Source organism: Dreissena polymorpha, chromosome 7 (genome assembly GCF_020536995.1).
Source record: "Dreissena polymorpha isolate Duluth1 chromosome 7, UMN_Dpol_1.0, whole genome shotgun sequence".
NCBI classification, from domain to species: Eukaryota; Metazoa; Mollusca; class Bivalvia; order Myida; family Dreissenidae; genus Dreissena; species Dreissena polymorpha.
In genome coordinates this window covers 17328597-17352118 of record NC_068361.1, presented here as the reverse complement: position 1 = coordinate 17352118, position 23522 = coordinate 17328597, and the positions used below count along the sequence as shown (strand labels likewise).

Below are 23522 nucleotides of genomic sequence, written 5' to 3'. Positions count from 1 at the left end.
CAAGAATCATACTCTTTTACATCAAATGGTAGCCCATCAAGTCTCTATAATTTGGAACCTGTGTGACAATTTAAATAAACAATTGTACGATTTAAGTAACCATCAAACGTTAACAAGCAAGCATCATGAGATAAACATAAAAAATAAAACTTGAAAACATGGTAACGAGACTTTCCTTTGTCTTGTACAATTATGCGTTTTGTCAAGTTATTTCTATTTCCATGTATAATAGTTGGTTGGTGCGAATTAACTGAATCGCAAACTGAAACAGTCTTACGGTATATTAAATATACAGGACGTAAACATTGGTGCGTGCCAAAGTTAAAGAGGCATTGCTCCGAGTGATAGGCCCTCGCGCTGAATCGATTTCTATTTGTCTTTGTAGACGAATAAACTTACACGCCCGTTTAATGAGTTTTGTTTTGTTAATTATTTTATGCAGGTGAACATGCGATAAGTAATGCGTTGGCTGCGTATTATGCTAACTATTAAATTGAAACAGTAGTATATAAGTGTTTAAAGATGGATTCATTAAAAGGAAAAGTCGCAATCCTCACAGGTAACTACCGGTTTTCAGTGTTTGACTTGTTCAGCGTTATACTGCACATTCGAGCATGTATAGGTCTCGAAATCGGGTGCTTTTGCAGCATATGAATGACATGATGTGTCTTTGCAATGGTATATGGTAATAACATGTTAAACGTTAGGCGAGTACATTTTAGGATGCGGTTTGCAAAGAAGAAAAAATGTAATGTAACTGGTGTCATTATTATAATAAACGCTCTCGTTATTTACAGCAGCATTAGGTTAAAGGGACGTTTTCACAGATATTGGCATGAATTGAAGTTTGTCATTAAAGGCTTTATATTGATAAATGTAAGATTGAATCTAGAAAGCGCCAGTAAAAAAAAAACAATAATTTAATTAAAGAAATAAAAAAGTAATCCTCAACTGGGCTCGAACCACTGCACCCTGGAGTAATTGCTTAGACCACTCGGCCATCCGTGCTCATACAATGAATGATGAATTTTATACTTTATATAAGCAATGCTCGTAATATCACAAACTACAACGACACAAACAGAACTCTCCAAATCATTCAATCGTTTCGTGTTGCAACGCTTTATAATGTCATGTTTTTAAATCGTCAAAAGATTCATATAATATGTATTTTAGGGCACGGTAAATGTTCAGTATTACTGTTTCCTCACAGATCTCATAACTACAAAGAAAATTCGCGAATCTGGAACAATTTGTTAAAATTTTGTCAATTTACCAATACGTGAAAATACCCCTTTAACGGACCGCCGGGATATAAGAAATATACTGATGAAACAAATCCAAAGAAACAAACATAAACTTCACATCAAACTTAAGAAATTAACTTTTCTTTTCGATCTGTGTTGTTGTAGTCCATTTTATTGTTATTGATCTTTTGGATTATAAACAATGCACATTGCACGAAATAAGGAAAATGTGATAAATTGACAATTCAAATATGTCGATATACAGTACATGTACATTTGAAATAAGTCGTGTTTAAAATAAATCGTCAATTTTTTTTGGGGGGGAAATGATGCAATAAGTATGTCATTTTATGACGCCATCAATCAGCTGATTCATTATACGGATGGCGAAAAATTATGTCATTTGACTAGATTTAAAGGTTGAAATTCGTATAATTTAGAAGCTAAAGTTTTCTCGACTCAATTTCTTATGAAAAATCATTCAGTGGTAAAGTTAAAAGTAGTCCGTGCACGCGACAGGTATATCCTACAAGGTTGAATACAGGCTAGTATATTCCATAAGGTGTTATACAGTAAATGTCGCATTGAAAATGGGATAAATAACAAATATACTGAAAAAAAAACAAATCCAAAGAAACAAAAATAAACTTAACATCAAACTTAAGAAATTAACTTTTCTATTCAATTTGTGTTGCTGTAGTTTATTTTATTGTTTTTGACATTTTCCCCAAGGTGCGAGTAGCGGTATAGGGGCGGGGGTAGCCATACACCTAGCGGGACACGGCTGCAAGCTTCTGCTCACCGGAAAGACCCAGGAGAAGCTTGACAAGGTCGCCACAGAGTGCCGGAAATCCGGGCTATCAGCGGATGACGTAAGAATTTGGGATTGTGACTGACCGTGTATGTCCTTTGTGAAATTTTTGTTGAATTTAAGTCAGGCGCTTAAGTAGATATAACGCTAAATATATGCTATAAAAGCATTGTGCAGTCATATGTTTATTGTACTTGGTTTCAAGTTGCGATGCGACGACATTTGCGTATAATGCCTCTTGTAACTATTGGGAACCAATCGTGATACAACGACTATTTCCGGAGTCCTTCTTTAGATATGTTTATTTAATGCAATAAATTGTCCACTGATTGCGCTCGCGGAAAACGAGGCTTAATGCATGTTTGGAAAGTGTCGTCCCAGAGTAGCCTTTGCCGACTTTATCGGCTAATCTTGGGCGACACTTTATCGGCTAATCTTGGGCGACACTTTATCGGCTAATCTTGGGCGACACTTTATCGGCTAATCTTGGGCGACACTTTATCGGCTAATCTTGGGCGACACATTATCTGCTAATCTTGGGCGACACTTTATCGGCTAATCTTGGGTGACACTTTATCGGCTAATCTTGGGCGACACTTTATCTGCTAATCTTGGGCGACACTTTATCGGCTAATCTTGGGCGACACTTTATCGGCTAATCTTGGGCGACACATTATCTGCTAATCTTGGGCGACACTTTATCTGCTAATCTTGGGCGACACTTTACGCAAACGCATAAAGCTATGTTTTCCCAGAGCACGAGTCATATTTATAATTAGTTTTTGCCCTTGAAATTATGTTAAAAGAGTCGTAAAAATCAGGATATATCTCTGGCATGTTGTTTGGAATCTCGTGTTCTTCAGGTGGACACGTTGTCCGGCGACATTACGACTCATGCGACGAGAATGTTGGTGATCGAGAAGGCGATAGAACGCTGGGATAAGATTGACATTCTGGTGAGTGCATAGCGAGAGTTGACATTCTGGTGAGTGCATAGCGAGAGTTGACATTCTGGTGAGTGTATAGCGAGAGTTGACATTCTGGTGAGTGCATAGCGAGAGTTGACATTCTGGTGAGTGCATAGCGAGAGTTGACATTCTGGTGAGTGCATATATAGCGAGAGTTGACATTCTGGTGAGTGCATAGCGAGAGATAACATTCTGGTTAGTGCACAGCGACGGATGACATTCTAGTGAGTGAATAGCGAGAGATGAAATGAGCATCGATCTTGGAAAACTGGGCTAAATGCATTTGCGTAAGGTATCATCCAAGATTAGCCTGTGAAGACTGCACAGGCTAATCAGGACGAAATTCTCCATTGTTATTATATTTCTCTTTAAATGTTAACGAAAATCCATTCTAGACGGAAAGTGTCTTCCATGAATAACCTGTGCAGACTCCGAAGGTTAATCCCGGTGTGACACTTTACGAACATGCATTTGGCCATGTTTTCCCCGGTGTGACACTTTACGATTATGCATTTGGCCATGTTTTTCCCGGTGTGACACTTTACGAACATGCATTTTGCCATGTTTTCCCCGGTGTGACACTTTACGAACATGCATTTGGCCATGTTTTCCCCAAACGATGCTTACATTTTTAAAGTGATGCATGTGCTTAAAACTAACTGCACATTTATCCCTCCAGTTTTATGTTTGTGTATGAAATAGGCCCATATTTATTAATCTATATTTTGATATTAGTATGTAAGACGACATAACAATGTCACATATGTAATATGTGGCTGTGTTATACGTTGTTGTTGTTGTACTAATATATGACATTCTTGAACATTCCCGCTGAAGTGTCTATAGAAAACAATTAAAATAATCGTTAAACTGCATTATTTACGCTAAACGATACTGATAATAATGCGAGCATTGTTATACGTAGTTCTCATTAAAGTTATTACATCGTTTTAGAATGCAGATCATTTTTCAAGTTGCTAGTTCAAGCCCCGTGAGTAAGCTGCAACACACAATAAATAGCTCATGTTTCGATTTCATGTTCATATTTCATCTTTCTAGTTCGTGTTCTGGGTTCATTAATCGATTTCATTCGCGAAGTTCATGCTTAAATTTCATGTTCAGAGTGCATTAGATTTGATGTTCTAAGTTCTTGTCTCTCGTCCATGTTTCTAGTTTAACAACTTGAGGATTATGTGCACCATGTTGAACACGGCCGTTCGTCTTTCTAGTCAATTAAACTAGTTTATGTTTGTAACTCATGTTCCTAGTTCATAGGTTGTGTTTATTGTGTATGTTTCTTGTTCATTTTTCTAGTTCATAATTCATCATGTAGTTCATAGTTCATGTTTCCTGTTCATGTTTCTAGTTCGAATTTCGTGATTCTACTTCAAAGTTCATTTTTCTAGTTCATAGTTCATGTTACTTGTCCATAATTCATGTTTCTAGATCATCTTTCAAGTTTATAGTTCGTGTTTCTAGTTCATCTTTCTAGGTCATGTTTGGAGTTTATAGTTCAAGTTCCTGGTTTGTAGATCGTGTTTCTAGTTCAGGTTCCCACTCATGTTTCTTGTTCATAGTTCGTGTTTCTAGTTCATGTTCCCACTAATGTTTCTAGTTCATAGTTCGTGTTTCTAGTTCATGTTCCCACTCATGTTTCTTGTGCATAGTTCGTTTTTCTAGTTCATGTTCCCACTCATGTTTCTAGTTCATAGTTCGTGTTTCTAGTTCATGTTCCCACTCATGTTTCTAGTTCATAGTTCGTGTTTCTCGTTCATGTTCCCACTCATGTTTTTAGTGCATAGTTCGTGTTTCTAGTTCATGTTCCCACTCATGTTTCTATTTCATAGTTCGTGTTTTTAGTTCATATGTCATATTTGTAGGTAAAATATATATTTGATAATTCATCGGTTTGTTCATGTTTCTAGCTGATACTTCATGTTTCTAGTTTATGTTTCTAGGTCATGTTTTAGTTCATAGTTCATGTTTCTAGTTTAACAGTATTGAGGATCATGTTCGTCTTTCTAGTCCTTGTTTCTAGTATATATTTCATGTGTTCTAGTTTTTGGTTCATGTTTCTAATTAAAAGTCTATGTTTCTTGCTTGCGTTTCTAGTTTCTTGTTCATGTTTCTAATTCATAGTTCATGTTTCTAGTTCAAAGCTCATGTTTCTAGTTCAACAACTCGGGGATCATGTGCAACATGTCCCTCGTGGACGTCAGCAAGGTGGACTATGACCTCACGTTCGACAACAACGTGCGCTGTCACGTGCTCATGGCCAAGGCGGCGCTTCCCCATCTCGTGAAGACCAAAGGTAAACATGTGAATAAATTCGAAATTGGTTCTATTATTTTTAGATTCGGTTTTTACAGATTTCATGTGATGTTACTTAACAAAGCGTAATTTCAGAAGGTTATGCTTTCATGTTTCGGTAATAGTGTACTTATTACTCTGATGACTTATAAAAATAAACTGCAGCTACAATCATATATTTTCATCAGCATGATTTTTTTTTCAAATACTGACTTTTTCGTGGACATGTGAATTCATGGATTTCTGATAATGGAAAAAATGAGGACTTTGCGTCGGTCATTTTCCGATGTGTTCCGATGTGTGTGTGTGTTCCTTTCGTGGATCGATTAACCCACGAAATCAACGAACATTTATGTTTCACAAATAATAATGTGTTTGCAGCTTTTTATTATCATTGAGACCGTCCAGAAATTTGTATTTGGAAAAAATCCCATAGTAATATTTATGGATTAAAGTATGTGACTCCAGATCTATTTTTATGTGTAATGCATACTTATAGAGTCTTCCAAGAGAAGCTTCTTACTTTTGGTATCTGTTTAAAATAATCCCAAAAGTGCTGAGAATTGTTGTTATAACACTGCTATTGTTGACGAAATCAATGAAAGTAACGTGAATCCCGTTCCGAGACTGATGACACGTCACTCACATGAACCTGGTTTTGTTGGTCAAGGTCAACGTCACACTTCAAGGTCAACGTTGTGTGAAGTGCATATTTTTGTCTCGCAAGACGCCTCTGTTAATATAACAATTCAAAGTTAAACGGCACACCCTTATTGTGAGCATTACTAAGATATTCAATAAACGGGCATATGTTTCACGTATACCGAGACGGAGTGGCTTACAGAATGACAACATCCCTGTGTCAGGGGTAAAGGTTACAAATAAGAAAGGAATTTAGACTTTGTTGCATCTTTACATAAAATGATTTCTTACTTACAATTCAAAGTTAGAGGTACCATTACGAAAGATATTTAGATTTTGTCGCATTTTTAAATAAAAATGGGGTCTTAGTCACAATGCAAGGTCAAAGGTAAAAATAAGAAACATATTTAGAATTTGTCGCATCTTTAAATAATCAAAGCGCTGAAGGCACCGAAGTTGTTCGCTGTTTTATAATCTTAAACGCACCTCAGTTTTCAAAATTATGTTATAGCTTTTTATATCGAAAGTTTTAAATGAACACAAGCCATTCAAATTTATAACGACTGTGTCTTAAAGAACAGGTCGAGAGGTGTTTTTTTTTCAAATTATTAATAAAAAAGATAATTCAAGCTTCATTTGGGAAAACAGGACTTAATGCATATGCATTAATTGTCAGCCCAGTACCAGAGACTCTCTTTAAACGAAAAATACCATAAAATCAGAAAGTGTCGTCCTTGATTAGCTTGTGCGCATAGCACAGGCTAATAAGTGTGCACAGGCTAATCTTATTTGACATGCATTAAGCCCCGTTTTCCCTGAAAGCAGCCAATATGTACAGATTTCAATAATAAGCACTAGACTGGCCAATGTCGTATTACAAGCTGTTAAACACTATTGATTACAAACACACACTGCAGTGTACCAGTGGTGAACTATAAACAGGCAGATGCGGTGGTTATAGTTCCTAGCGTAGTACAGCAGACGCTCCTAGCATTCGTCGTCTGCGTAATTTTACTGCAGGTAGTACAGACAGGCAGTGGTTATCGTTTCTAGCGTAGCTAGCAGCAGACTTACTTGCAGTTATCGTTCCTAGCGTAGCTAACAACAGAATGACTTGAAAAACTGCCTCTACATTAGTAAACATAAAATGAGGTCTTAGTCACAATTCAAAGTTAGAGGTTACATTTAGAGAGATATTTAGACTTTGTCGCCTTTTTAGATGACATGAGGGCATACTCATAATTCAAAGTCAAATGTAACATTAAGAAAGATATTTAGACTTTGCCGCATCTTTACATAAAAAGAGGTCTTAGTCACAATTCAAAGCCAAAGGTTACAATAAAAAAGATATTTAGACTTTGTCGCATCTTTACATAAACTGAGGTCTCACTCGCATTTCAAAGTCAAATGTAACAGTAAGACAGATATTAAGACTGTGTCACATCTTAACATAAAAAAGAGGTCTTAGTCACAATTCCAAGTCAAAGGTAACAATATGTCAGATATGTAGACCCTGTCGCATCGTTAAATAAAAAAGACTATTTACGGTCTTATCTTTGCTTCAATAGCACACTCGCGTACTATTTTCCGTAAGTATTGAGAGATGCAAAATCATAAAGTCAACTTAAACATGACTTCAGATGACATTTCAAGCCAAACTTCTGATCGATTGTTTTAACGCTGATTCCAACTTTATATAGATGGTGTATGTCCCAGTAAAGCACTGATTGTGGTGTCCGCTCTTCAGTTGTCAGGTCGTGAGCTCGACCCTCACTCGGGAAGACTTCGACTAATCTGGTCCTGAAGACACTGGTCCTCCAAAGTACATTTTATACCCAGGAAACGGTTTCGTAATTAACTGTAAAAAAACAACAACCTTACTTTGTTAAAGCCTAGATCGTGTAAAACCATGTATTAATATAAGTACTTGTACTAGACAGTGATCGTGCTGGTAAGTATTGGTCTAATTGTAAATTTCATGACGACATAATTTGGTTTCTTTTTACAGGTTGCATAATCAACAACTCCAGTTCAGCAAGTGTGAACGCGGTAAGAACCGGTTTCATGGATTTCTGTCTTGATTTGAGAAAAGGAGAATGAATAATATACCAACAAAACTGAGAAAGAGGACACATGTCAACGATTAACTTAAAATTTTGAGAAAATTGCATTATTTTTAAGAAATTTTCTTTTTGGGAAGGGGTATATATTAGGCCCCTGCGCTCAGGACGGGAAATAAGCCCTGCGGCTTCAATGCGTTCTCTAAACTTCGTGATTGCATTCATCCGTTTGATGCACAGAATTATATATAATCAAATCATACGCTTCTGTACTTCTCCCGCATTCTCCGTTTTGGACACTATTCACTGTAACACATTAAAGCCGAATCTTCATATGAGTGTGGTAATGCAGATCTATTGCAATACAAATTCACCTGTAGATACATTTTAGTGCGAGACCGTGCTGCACACGGCAAACTGTGAGGGTGGGCCAAGGTCAAGGTCACAGTTACTAAAGCTATGTTAAAGCTTAATAGAGCGAATTATGTAACTGCTCTGAAACTTCATCATGGAATCAGTCATTTGTCGAGGCCTAGCTTTATGTTGCATAAATGTGAGGTCTTTTAACTACTAGAATAGCTAACATATAACTAAAGCCAAATGAACTTGTATTGTAGCCTCAGTCTTTGAAAATGGGGTCAAGTGCATGTGCATAAAGTGTCGTCCCAGATTTGCCTGTATAATACAAACAGGCTTATCAGGGAAGACACTTTCCTCCCAAATTGGATTTTCGCCAACAAGAGACTTCCTTTAAGCAAAAAATACAATAACAGCGGAAAGTGTCGTCCCTGATTAGCCTGTGTGGACTGCACAGGATAATCAGGGAACAATTAACGCACAAGCATGAAGCCCCGTGTTCCAAGATCGAGGCTCTAATGTATGTCCTTTCAGTCTGTGGAGCAAGGCGTCTTCTGTATGACTAAAGCTGCACTGGACATGTTCACCAAATGTTTTGCTCGAGGTAATACGCATTTAAAAACAAAACAAATGAGCCTTGTTATGAGAAAACTGGTCTTAATACAAGTGCGTAAAGTGTCGTCCCAGATTAGCCTGTGCAGTCCGCACAGGCTAATCAGGGACGACACTTTCCGCTTTTATGATAGTTTTAGTTTTAAGTCCCCACTTAATATGCATGTAAAAAACAAATGTATTGTTGTTTATATTGACATTTTTTACAGGTTCATATTCGTATTCATATCTTTTGACAAAATACCGATTTTTGAGCAGAACATTTATTTTTATGCCACTATTTTTAAAGGAGGAAGGGAATAGAATTTGCTTTTGTCCGTCCGTTTTGTTAGGACGAATTTGGTACATTTTTGTTCCGCGTGTAACTCAAAAGAATTGTTCACTTAGTGATGGGAACCAGCATGTAAATTTGAGCACAGTGGTTATTGTCCCCTACCGGTTTCACCGGAGGGGACTTATGGTTTGCTCTCTGTCCGTCAGTCCGTCAGTCAGTCACATTTTTAGCTCATCTATTTTTTGAAAAAAAAATGAGCTTTTGTCATCACCTTGGCGTCGGCGTCGGCGTTGGCGTTGGCGTCGGCGTCCGGTTAAGTTTTGCGTTTAGGTCCACTTTTCCCAGAAAGTATCAATGCTATTGCATTCAAACTTGGTACACTTACTTACTATCATGAGGGGACTATGCAGGCAAAGTTAGATAACTCTGGCGTGCATTTTGACAGAATTATGTGCCCTTTTTATACTTAGAAAATTGAAAATTTTGGTTAAGTTTTGTGTTTAGGTCCATTTTATTCCTTAAGTATCAAAGCTATTGCTTTCATACTTGCAACACTTACAAACTATCATAAGGGGACTGTGCAAGCAAAGAAATGTTACTCTGAATGGCATTTTGACAGAATTATGTGCCCTTTTTATACTTAGAAAATTGAAAATTTGGTAAAGTTTTGTGTTTAAGTCCACTTTATTCCTACAGTAACAAAGCTATTGCTTTCATACTTGCAACACTTATTAACTATCATAAGGGGACTGTGCAGGCAAAGTTATGTAACTCTTACTGGCATTTGGACGGAATTATGGGCCCTTTATACTTAGAAAATTGAAAATTTGGTTAAGTTTTGTGTTTAGGTCCACTTTATTCCTACAGTTTCAAAGCTATTGCTTACATACTTGCAACACTTATTAACTATCATAAGGAGACTGTGCAGGCAAAGTTATGTAACTCTGACTGGCATTTGGACGGAATTATGGGCCCTTTATACTTATTTGGTTAAGTTTTGTGTTTTGGTCCACTTTACCCCTAAAGTATCATAGATATTGCTTTCATACTTGGAACACTCGCAAACTATCATAAGGGTACAGTAAAAGGACAAGTTGCATAACTCTGGTTGTCATTTTTACGGAATTATGGCCCTATTTTGACTTAGTTACTTTGAATATATGGTTAAATTTTGTGTTTCAATCCACTTTACTTCTTAAGTATCAATGATATTGCTTTCAAACTTCAAATACTTTCATGCTATCATGAGGCCATTGTACCTGGCAAGTTGAACTTTACCTTGACCTTTGAATGACCTTGACTCTCAAGGTCAAATTATTAAATTTTGCTAAAATTGCCATAACTTCTTTATTTATGATTAGATTTGATTGATACTTTGACAAAACTACTCTTACCTGACATACCACAATAGACTCCACCCAAACCATCCCCCGTGCCCCCCCCCCCTATTTATTTTTTTTAAGATCATCTCACAAATGACCACCCCACCCTCACACTATACCCCCCCCCCACCCCACCCCACCCCAAATTTTATTTTTGAAACGGTTAAAAAACACAAATATTTATTTTTATTATTTTATGTTTGAAATACCGTCCAACCATCGCACCCAAGAATCCCCCCTCCCCCAACCCGAATCCCCCCCCCTATAAAATTGTTTTTTTTTTTTGTGTTAAGACCATCTCACAAATGACCACCACACCCTCACACTATACCCCCCCACCCCCCCACCCCCAATTGTTTTTTTTTTGAAACAGTTAAAACACACAAATATTTATTTTTATTATTTTATGTTTGAAATACCGTCCAAAAATCGCACCCGAGAATCCCCCCACTCCCCCCCCCCACTCCCCCCCACCCCCCCCCCGATTTTTTTTTTTCGTTTTTTTCCGCATTTTTGGAAGATAATGTAATAAATTCCACACACCCACACTATACACCCCTCTTCACTCCACCCCTCCCTCCTTTGTGATTGAAAATGAGAGTCCCTTCACCTTTTAAAAGAAAATAGATGAGCTGTCTGCACCCGCAATGAGGTGCTCTTGTTCTGGATCCTGCGATAACTTTAAAAGTTCTTAATATTTTTTCATGACACTTGAAACATGGATAGATGGCAATATGGACATTATGCACATCATTTCATTTTTTTCATACGTCAAAAATTCTTGTTGCTATGGAAAAAAAATTATGACAATGGTAGAATTTCTGACAATGGTGGAGCCGGTAGGGGACATATATTGCTTGGCAATAATCTTGTTACTGCTTATTTTTGTTTTTGACATTATTTAAGTATATAGACAAACGTGGGATATAGGGGCATCCGTATACTACTGAGATATGTTTACACGTGTACTTATTCAAAAATGCAAAAATGCAATTAAGATAATGTTTGAAATCATTAATGTAAAATTGATGACAGTGTTTTATCAGACGAATTTCACTTCCGCCTTCATTGATAAGTGTACTGAAAAATAGCAATAACGTTGTTGGTTGAAATGTGCATGTTTTCTTACAGAGGTCGGGCCCCTAGGTGTACGAGTGAATTCCATAAAGTAAGTCGTTTTATTACCTTCTTTTCTTGGCAAATTAAAACTTGTCCACTTTGCACATGTTCTAACAATGTTTTAATGATTAAGAATAAAATGTTTAAGTCGTTCAGTTGAGAATAGATAACTTAAAATTGAACTTTTGAAACCGTTAAATAAATTATCTCACTTTTAAGAATGTGTTGTCTCGTAATGTTACAAGCGAAATGTACATTGTTTATTTTACTGGTATTTGTCCGTCAATAAACAAAGATTTTAGTTATGTATATGTGTATAAAGCTTGCGTTTTAATTCAATCGCATAAGATCTCAAATCTGTGCATATTACCAGAAATAAAGCGGATAAAAATAGATGACTTTCTTTCATAAAACATAACGATAAATCAACTACAAGATTGACGGTTAATATTTAGACAATAACACATTTCAGAACTGGGTCGGACGTCTGTAATTGACCCGCTGCCGACAAAACGTCCCGAGGGCCGATTACAAACGTTCGACGTGTTATCGTTTATATTACACATAATCGTGTTTTGTTCCTTCACTCAAATTTTAAGCTTTGCAGTGATTGTGTTTAACCCATTTATGCCTAGCGTCTAGAAAAAAAGGCCTTTGCAAACAACGTAGACCCAGATGAGACGCCGCATGATGCGGCGTCCCATCAGGGTCTGCGCTGTTTGCTTAAAATAATTTCTGTAATAAATATTCTAAATATAGAAAAAATATACAAGACATCCCTAATTTTGGAAATAAATTGATCCAATTTAGAAGGATGGGAGAGTCCACTAGGCATAAATGGGTTAATGTCGTTTGGTTTCTAGCCCAGGGATCATTGATACACACTTAGAGAGAAGAAAAGACGACAGGATGAAGGAGGATGCTTTTTATCATCAGGTACATTGACTAGTCCCACCAAGAATAGGCACAAAGTACTGGTACTACCTAGAAAACGGACTCAAGAACCTTTCGATAACGCTTAGGCTTTCAATGCAATCGAACTTAAATAAATAGGTTCTACGTTACATAACATGTTTTGTTTTTCATGTACAAGTATATTCAGTTAAAACCCAACACTGGTAATTTAGGATTGCTAGTATCGCAAGCGTAAGGTTCCTGGGTAAAACCAATGAAACGTGTCGTTTGAAATATTTGAGAGAGGTCTCTTATCGCCGGTTGCAAGAGGGACACCATACCAACTAGTGCAGTGGTGCCTATGCACATTTCAAGGCTTCGAAGAACAAAAAGAGCTATCTGGCGGGTCGCAATCATTTGGCTAACGGAACATCATAGAAAATCAACCAGCGCAAATTAAAAGAATCGTCGAAGTTCATTAAAAGTCGTCGGAACCGATAGCAATAATTCTAAATTTCTTTTATTCCAACAAAACATGCATATCAAATATGTATGATTTGCTTTGCATGTATATATGTATTACTGTAAGTGTCTCTAATACCCAATAGGGCGTGACATTAAAATATTAGTATTATTGGGGCCTATTTATTATTGCAAATAGTTAACCATATGGTAATACATGTATTTTGCCTGCAGTGGCTTGACGCCAACGCGGGATCAGTGCCCCTCGGGAGGACTGGAAATTCCCTTGACTGTGCCAAGGCAGTGGCGTTCTTAGCTTCAGACGCCGCCAGTTACGTCACAGGGCAGACGCTATTCGTGGACGGAGGTAGAAATATTGTGGCGGTAGAGAAAGTTAAAGTGGACCAAGTCGGAAGTCGGTAACGGCGCTACGCGACACAACTTCCTTTCATCGATTTCGGTTGCAAAAGAGTAAATGATGATAAACCTATGCACATATGAGATAATCTCATTTGTTCACTGTTAGCGGAAGATGGAAATAGATTTATTAACTTCGATTGCATGTTTATATATATATGGTGTTACATTGTGTGTCACAGTGCTTTTGTATAAAAGTACAATGTATTTACTTTTGTTTATGAGGGGACGCGTGTATTCTGTCTGTGTGGGGCAAACTATACTTTATCTTGGTATCAGTGTGTTTGTTCTGTTTAATCTGATTGGTGTCTACCGAAAATGATGTTCTGAGAAAACTGGGCATAATGCATATGCGTAAAGTGTCGTCCCAGATTAGCCTGTACAGTTTGCACAGGCTAATCAGGGACGACACTTTCCGCCAAAATTGGATATTTGCTAAGAAGAGACTTCGTTTAAACGAAAAATGTCATAAAACCGGAAAGTGTCGTCCCTGATTAGCCTGTGTAGATTGCACAGGCTAATCTGGGATGACACTTTACGCACATGCATTAAGCCCAGTTTTCTCAGAACGCGGCTCATTTCTATATTTGAATTCGAGTACTTGTAATTTAATGTACACATTGACTGATATCAACGACTACTTACCTGATATTAACCATTATATCAAACTAATTTGTACCTGATAGGTATTAACGTAATGTAATGTTAAAGCAAATTTAACCGCTAAAAATACATGTTTAACATATTTACCGCACGAATATTCGTTCTGGTATTATTGCACGGGTAACGAGGTACAGTGTATGATACGCATTATTTTCGCTGGGATTGACCGCGAAAGGCCAAGCATAATTTTCGCCTAACAATAATTATCTGACGAATAAGATCCCAATTCTTTACATGAGTGTGAAAACTATGATGGCTTCATACATACCAGCCCCAGGAATCAGGAACTACCAACCTTATTGAAAACACAGGTCTTTTTTCGATTTTGCTTGCATAACATATTTGAAAATAATGTAAATAATTAATTACGCTTTGTGGTGTCGATAATTTATTGTATGTGTACTATATATTGAATACATTGAAATTAATCCGAAATTTTTCAAGTGTTAAGTGTTGGATGTAATCAAAAACCTTTTGTTTTCAAACGCAAAACCTTTATAGATTGTGCAACGGAGTGTCATATTTCGGACCAATTGTTATTCGGATTGAGTATTCACATGTACGTGAAAGTGGCCTGATTGAGATTATAACTCCCTTTGTCTTAAGCGCGGTCTAATTACGAAATGAATTTGTAAAGAGGATATAAAAGCACTTTGAGTTAAGCTCAACCTTGGTCAACGGAATCATTTTACCGTTAAACAAGTTATACACAGCATTAACAAGAATTGTGGTATCTGACGACTTTTATATTTTAATAGTGCTGCGCGTGGGATATATTAATATAACTAGAAGATTGTAAATAAAAACGATACGATTTCGTGCATCGGCAATTAAATCAATAATTTAATAATTGCATACATCGTACACAAACATTGGATTTTGATCAACTACAAACGTCGAAAAATAAATTGAATTAGACAAAGTAACACGACGTCGATTTGATCATCCGACCAGAGTATAGCGCAAGTCTGCATCCGGTATCGCCATGATCCTTTTGCCGTTGATCGTCGGCATCGCAAGCGCCGCCGCCCTGGCCATGTCGGCCATCAGCCTGGGGATCCCCTACTGGCGGGACACGACGGTGGACCAGCCGAATGTGCAGCGGACCATCACCACCCACACCTACTCGGGGCTCTGGGCCGCGTGCACGACCGAGGTGGTCAAGGTCGAGAACATCATCCAGTGCGAGTCGTATTTTACTTCGAAGGATAATCCAAACTGTAAGTGCACGTGTCGTGTTACTTGTTTTATGCACAAGCGATGTTCGAATCGTAGAGTAATTATAGTCAACAGTTCTATAACAAGATATGCGTACAATTAAAGAAGCGTCTTTATTGTGCTTTATTTTCGTTTTTTATACTTCATGTATATCACTGTTACCCATGTCATGGATATTAATAAAGATTGAATATATACAACATTTCTTTAAGGTGCAATGTATTATAAATCTCATAAAAATGACATGATTCTAAAACACGGTATGATTTATGCTCGGAAAAAAATACTATTTATCGTGATTTTTTCAGTCGGTCATTCCTTTTATTGTTTCGAAATTAAAAGTAAATCAGGGAACCCAAAGCGTTGCTTTGAACATTTAACCTATACACAAAATGTATTATCAGTATGTGAGATATATACATAAATGGCAGAAAGGTGTTTTACGAAAAGCATTATTCGCAACATACCTTTGCTTTACACCAAAAATATTCGATGTAGCCGTACATCTATACATTCTTTTTTTTTGTTTCAGCTGATTTAGAAGTAATTCTTATCTTTAAGTTATGTTGACATTTATCATCTCGTTTCTTTATAAGCCTCGCTCTGCGAAAACAGGGCTGAATGCATGTGCGTTAAGTGTCGTCCCAAACTAGCCTGTGTAGTCCGCACAGGCTAATCTGGGACTTAACTTTAAGCACATGCATTTTACCCAGTTTTCTAAGAGTGAGAATGTTTGTATTCAGATACGGCGGGACTGAGGACGGTACAGGCCACCTCCATACTTGGAACGGGCGGGGCAGGGGCTCTACTCGTCATGCTGGTCATCAAGAGTTGCCTCCTCCCTGACAGCAAGGTCATCTCCAAGGTCATGGGCGTGGTCGCTATCCTCGCAGGTATGGTTCTAAATTGAGTGCGGCAGTTTTATTCCACATTGAGTGCGACAGTATGGTTACAAATTGAAGCGCTGTTTTGTTCTTCATTGAATGCGGCAGTTTGGTTCCACATTGAGTGCGGCAGTTTTGTTCTTCATTAAGTGCGGAAGTTTGGTTACAAATTGAGCGCGGCAGTTTGGTTCCACATTGAGTGCCGCAGTTTGGTTCCACATTGAGTGCGGCAGTTTGGTTCCACATTGAGTGTGGCAGTTTAATTCCACAAAGAGTGCGGCAGTTTGGTTCCACATTGAGAGCGGCAGTTTGGTTTCACATTAAGTGCGACAGTTTGGTTCCGCATTGAAGCGCAGTTTTATTCTTCATTGAATGCGGAAGTTTGGTTCGACATTGAGTGCGACAGTTTGATTCCACATTGAGTCCGGCAGTTTGGTTCCATATTGAGCGCGGCATTTTGGTTCCACATTGAGTGCGGCAGTTTGGGTCCACATTGAAGGCGGCAGTTTGGTTCAATATTGAGTGCAGCAGTTTGGTTCCACGTTAAGCGCGGCAGTGTGGTTCCACAGTGAATGCGGCATTTTGGTTCCACGTTGAGTGCGGCAGTTTGGTTCCTCGTTGAGTGCGGCAGTTTAATTCCACGTTGAGTGCGGCAGTTTGGTTCCACAATGAGTGCGGCCAATTCACTGGTTTCTTTTTGGCGGTGGTCACGAGCACTATTTTGACGATGACGCGAGTAGTTTGCACTGGTTTAGAGGTTGTCTTGAACAGTTGTCGATGGTTTGGTTGAGAGTTAACGCATTATTTGACGGATAATAGTTGGAATTAAAAAGTTTATTTTGCTTTACGTTGTCAGTAACACGAAACAAAAGAGTTATAGTTTGGTCTGAATGTACACCATTATGTAATATTGTTTGACATACATGTAGTATTATAGTGAAAGGGGAGCATTCGATTAGGCAGGCAGGGTTCTTATTAATTAAAGGCACTATTTATACAATCATATACCAGCAACTTAGTAAAACGTGTAAGGTTTTATAAACATATGTTGAAGACGCTCTAAACGTAAATTAATTTCGAAACGTAAGTAAAGTAATTGAAAACGATGCAAGTCTTGATTTTAATCAAAGAGTTAGACTTTGCGTTGTAGTTTTCAAGTTAAGCTTTTATTTTGTTGAAACCAATATTAATTTATATTTTGTTTATCTTCTCCTTCCAGGCTTTTTCCTTCTTCTGTCGGTGGTCATCTACGCAACAAGCGTCAAAGACGGACAGTCATTCAGCGTGAAGGACCTCTCCGCCGGCTTTGGAATGTCCGTCGTCGCCGGCATTGTCCTCGTGCTCGTCGGCATTCTGTGCTGCTTCATGAAATGAGATGCCCGGACCCGTGACTTTGAACGTTTCTTAAGATTAAACTTAAGTATAAAAGAATTTACATTAAATCGTGTTATTTTGTGATACTACACTTTAATGATTCCTTAGGCATAGTGTGTATATGTATGATGTGACCCTTAAACGTATTGTATCGGATCAAGTAACGAGGAACATGTTTATGTTACGGACTTACTATGTGGAATCTTAACGTATATAAATTACAAACATTGTATTATATACTGTAACAAGTATAATTATTATTACGTTTATATTTATTATTATAATCATTATTATTAGTAGTAGTATTAGTATTATTATATACATGATAATCAGTTATTATTATGAACGTTCTATCTGAAATATTGTCCTCAAGTGTAAATAAAATACATTTCAAGCGAGGCAATCGCTATCCATGAACTTACTAATGATTCGTAGTTGTCTCCCATCAAAGTGAATTCTACTCCCAGTATGTGCATGTGCATACAATAAATCTGTTTTTCGTTTAGCGTCAAGCTTGTGGGTTTTTTCGATTATAAAAAATACTTGATATGGTTATTACATCAACCTTTTGTTGATACAGAAAATAGAACGCGAACACAGAATCACTAAATATAGAATCGTTGGGTTCACTCACAAGTATAATGTTTATTTAAAAATATGCAACGAAATGTCATTAGAAGTAATCACATCCCCTCACCCGTAACGCATAGAAATATTTCGGTCACGATCGTTTAAATACACAATTAAATACTGTGGGTTTCGTATAATAGTCGCTGTACTCACATCAAATAGAAACACAATACCAAATGAGCCGCGCTCTGTGAAAAAGGGGTTTAATGCTTGTGCGTAAAGTGGTGTCGTCCTAGATTAGCATGTACAGTCCGCACAGGGACGATACTTTCCGCTTTCATGGTATTTTTCGTTGACATATATCTCTTCTTTGCAAATATCCAGTTTAAGCGGAAAGTGTCTGGGACGGCACTTTACGCACATGCATTACACCCCCTTTACAAAGAGCACGGCTCAAATAACTATACCAGTACTACAGGTGTGTATTAGGCTTTATTAATACCACGCAAAGATCCATCTGTTTACTGATAGATCTGTGTACAAGGTAAGTTTATTTTTTCCAATTTCGTTTAATGGTCAACGTGAACATTCTCAAGCGCAAATGTCATTCGAAGGATGCTTGAAATGTCATAAAAGTTAAGTAAATGATATCAAAAGTTATTAATTAAATGGATGCAGAGAACGACATCTTATACTTTAATGTGGTTGCTTAAAAATATTTAAAGAATTCATTAAAATGATCTATGATTGGATGATTTTGTGAAAAAGGGGTTAACTGAAAACAGGAACAACACAATACTTTTACAACATCATAGTTGGACTATCATAAATGTACATTTTTATATACCACGAAATTTTATGGATTATTCATATGTTATAATGTTACCTTAGATGAGTGATACAAATTACCGACTACTATGAGCCGCGTTCTGAGAAAACTGGGCATAATGCATTTGCTTAAAGTGTCGTCCCAGATTAGCCTGTGCAGTCCGCACAGGTTAATCAGGGACGAAACTTTCCGCCTTAACTTGATTTTCGGTCAGGAGGGAATTCCTTGAAATTAAAAATACCATACAAGCGGAAAGTGTCGTCCGTGATTAGCCTGTGCGGACTGCACAGGCTAATCTGGGACGACACTTTAAGCACATGCATTATGCCCAGTTTTCTCAGACCACGACTCCTATTATGACGGGCAACATCAGTTGCTGTTGTTGTTGTTGCTGCGCGTGTCACGATTGTCCACCCGTCACACACGCGTGATGATCATATTGATGATAACATGGTAAGTTGACACGTGACATGCATTCTGCAAATTGCACACGTTTTTTGAGAATGTTTGCATCGAAAATATTTATCTGTCAATTGACTGTGGCAATATGAAAATGACAGAAACGAGCATAATATAATGTTGTTAAATTATGGTGTTAACAACACTTACAACAGCAATAAAAAACAGGTGAAGAAAATAACAATTTAAAAAAAATAAAAAAATGATTTATAATAATAATAATAATAATAATAACAACAATTATTATTATTATTATTATTATTATCATTAATTTATTTATTATTATTATTATTATTATTATTATTATTATTATTATTATTATTATATTATTATCATATTCATTATTATTATTTTTTTATTATTATTATTAATATTATTATTATTATTATTATTATCATTATTACTATCATCATCATTATTATTATAGAATTATAATGTGGATAATAAAGGTACCGATGCTTGCGGTATTAAAAATAACATGTAATTACAGTTGCCTAACTAATCCGAAAATGCTTTGATACTCGAACGAGTGTTACAGTTTTAGGGAAACCTTTTTACTGTGCTGAAAAACATAACTAGTATTGATGTTGTATTTTTTCATGACAATACACGCGTATTGATACTCTAAATAGAGACCAGGGTGCAGCATCACGTGACTTTGTGGGGTTCCAATGTTAATGGATCTTAACACACCGGAAAGTGGTGATTTTTTATTACTTTAAAAACAACATTTTTTTAGAATTTCAACTAGTGCATAAAAGACTGATGTTTATCCTGCTCATGGCAAAGTGAAATACATCAGAAGTACTGTATGTAATAAGCGTGTGTTCTATTTTTACTGCATTAATGTATACGGTTATGCTTCACGCAACGTGAAATTTTGTCACCGATTTCAGACGTATTCAATGATTTATTCTTATACCTTAAGATATCGACACAAACTACAAGAAAAACTGTCTTGTATGCACTAAAGATTTTTGCAAATGTATATCAATGACTTGAGATATATGCAAAACTTAAGTTCTTAAGGGTGTGTTTACATTCTGCCCAGCCCGTGTGCAAGCCCCTGAATATCCCGTTGATTCTACACCCTGGAGATGATATATCGCCAAACACGAACACCCGTATTCGAACTTTACACAATGAACTAGACTGCGACGGACTTTGTTGCCCAGTGAAGCGTAACGTCGCTTCGTTGATTGGGGGCGTAGCCAGGCTTGAGATTTGATATGAGCTGGACTCGGAACCAGTAACATTTCTTCGCAGAGCTTGACGTAGTGTAGTCTTGGATAGTATTCACAAAGAAAACTCCTCGTAGAATTTGGTTTTTACCTAAAAAAAATCATGACTTGCACAAGGCGCCTAAGATAAGCGTAAAGTCAGTCAGAGACTCGAACTCGGGATCCTTGGTATCAAAGCGAGTGCTCTACTGAATACTTTAACCGATTCCGCCTCGTTACCGTAACACAAAACTCAGTGATTACCCTTGTGCCGCCGATGTGTCATGTGTACAGCGTCTCCTTGACTAGAATCCGGGACACGTCGCTTTCATGTCGAGAGAGCAAGGCCATTTGAATGAGCAACCTTGGCCTTTTAAAAAGCCTTATCCCTAATTTCGGATAGGTTACATTTTCTCATTTGTCAAACTGAAATTAAGCTCCCGAAGACAAATGACAACAAAAGTGGGGCCAGGAAACGACGAATTCTCTGGTCTGTGGAACAAAAATAAATGTAAGCTTATTTTATTTAAATCTTTTATAAATTCTAAATGTCTCAAAGTATCCATGGTGCTAACTAGCCCTCTTAGGTCTTCACATAATGCAGAATTTATGCGGAGGAATAATTAATTTCGCTGCATTTCATGTTATTAAAGGTACCTTTTACCAGCTAAAAACAGCTAAAAGTTTTAAACCGCTAAAAGTTTCACAACTATGACCCGAAAATCGAAGTGTGAAATTCTCGACGTCCAAATGTCAGTTATGATTTAGCTGTTTACGACATGGATTTTCATCAAAAAAACGATGTTTAATCATAGATGGGCGCTTCCTCCCGGCAGCCACAACAACATATGTGTGAATTGTTTGATCTTTCATGCTGTTGCATAGTGTTATTCAATACACCTGTGAAATCATCTGTGAAGGACCAACACTTTTCTTTCAAGTACCTGTGCCTTTTACGCTATTTTTTTTTCAAAAATATCATAAAATTCGCTAGGAGCCTATTTTGTTTTGTAAGCTATGCTTACGGCGGCGTGTGGGCTTGAAGCTACGGTCATGCGAAACATATCATAAGTGAATCGGGCTTGGGTTTATGATGCTTTTGTTATATAGCCCAGGGGTATTTGAGCGATGTGGTATTGTGAGCAGCATTTGAAAACAGTGAATAATTAAGGAGTTATCTTAAGCGTGGTTCTGAATTAAATGTGCGTTTCATGAGAATATCAGTTCATATTCAAACTCAAACTAAATAATAACAAAAATTGACTTTACATGTAATAAATAATTATTTAGTTTTCGTTTTTCATTACACAGACCATACTTTATACGTGGCTATGAAGCGAATCGGGCCGGAGTACCCGTGTTGATGTTTTTAGGCTTTGAACAACAGAATTGTTCAAATGTCAATTAACTGTCAGAACGCGCGCATTACTTAAGTCGCACCTAGGAAAACCGGGCTTAATGCATGTGCGTGAAGTGTCGTCCCAGATTTGCATGTGCAGTTCGGACATAAACTAACTAACTAATGGGAACTATTTTACTATTTTTGCTCGTGCTCGGAACTTCATTTTACGTTGTTGTTGCTGTATAACATGGATAGTTGTCCTCTCATAAATCAGCGAGTTACCTGTTCGAATTATTTATGCATTTTATTTTGTTTACTTACGCTCTAATGCTTTTCTGACATTCCTTTATTGAGGCGGTTTGAGCTCTAATGCTATTCTGACATTCCTTTATTGAGGCGGTTTGAGCTCTAATGCTTTTCTGACATTCCTTTATGGAGGCGGTTTGAGCTCTTATGCTTTTCTGACATTCCTCTATGGAGGCGGTTTGAGCTCAAATGCTTTTCTGACATTCCTTTATGGAGGCGGTTTGAGCTCAAATGCTTTTCTGACATTCCTTTATTGAGGCGGTTAGCATTTTTTATGTCATCTCATGAATGAATATATGTCGTCCGCTCATGCTAATCAGGGACGACATTTTAAGCTGTTATGTTATATTTTTTTGTTTAAAAGGCGTCCCTTGTTGCTCCTTCAATCTATTTTCCCGAAACGATCGCTCGCGAAATTAAGCTTGCGATATCACGTATGTATTGAAGCAATTTAAATGACTGTATTAAACATAATTTCATTTTGACATGTTTTACATGAGGACATTTTGCATATGGCTGGTTATTGTCAAACGTTTTTTGTGTGATCTCACTTATGTCACATGTATAGCTACAAGCGCATGCATTTGAAGTCAATAGTGCCGGGTCAATCGCTGGTAAAATCTAATTGCCCGAGGGGCGGAGGTATACAATACATGGGGAAATTCCGAATTCAAACCAACACTCGCGAACAAAAGGACTGCTTTATATCAATCGTTCAACATGTACATATCGATTGTACAAATCTTCAATAATTCAGATGCCAATTTTTCGTGTAGATTTTTATCGGCTAACGAACAGTACGTCGATGTCAGTGTAAACACATTGATTGGATGTTAATAGGAAAGAATGTCGCTAAAATACAAATAAAGAATACGGATTATTTTTCCGCGGGGTCGGTTAAGTTTGCATAGCTGTTGAAAGGAACAGTGATTTCGAATTTGGATTAAAAATCTTAAGAAGAATTTAGAACTTTATCGCTTTGTTTGCCGAACGTGTTGAGATACGGAATGATAGAGCGTTAAATGCCAAATAATATTATTTATGGTATTTCAGATTTTTAATATCGCCGATGATTCACATAACTTACATCCGATTGTTCGAT

The 23522-nt window shown here is 37.2% G+C and overlaps 2 protein-coding genes across 2 annotated transcripts; both read left to right on the top strand.

Annotated features, from left to right (window-relative positions):
- The first annotated feature begins 345 nt into the window (after window positions 1-345).
- LOC127837805 (3-oxoacyl-[acyl-carrier-protein] reductase FabG-like) lies at window positions 346-13762 on the top strand. The gene is made up of 9 exons (XM_052365202.1): window positions 346-559; window positions 1980-2119; window positions 2922-3014; window positions 5199-5337; window positions 7987-8027; window positions 8930-8999; window positions 11795-11831; window positions 12646-12718; window positions 13373-13762. The coding sequence occupies exons 1-9, from the start codon at window positions 523-525 to the stop codon at window positions 13559-13561; spliced, it is 819 nt and encodes a 272-aa protein (XP_052221162.1). The 5' UTR covers window positions 346-522; the 3' UTR covers window positions 13562-13762.
- A 188-nt stretch (window positions 13763-13950) lies between these two features.
- On the top strand, window positions 13951-18199 carry LOC127837810 (uncharacterized). Its single transcript, XM_052365215.1, has 3 exons — window positions 13951-15438; window positions 16180-16329; window positions 17540-18199. The coding sequence occupies exons 1-3, from the start codon at window positions 15204-15206 to the stop codon at window positions 17692-17694; spliced, it is 540 nt and encodes a 179-aa protein (XP_052221175.1). The 5' UTR covers window positions 13951-15203; the 3' UTR covers window positions 17695-18199.
- The last annotated feature ends 5323 nt before the right edge of the window (window positions 18200-23522 follow it).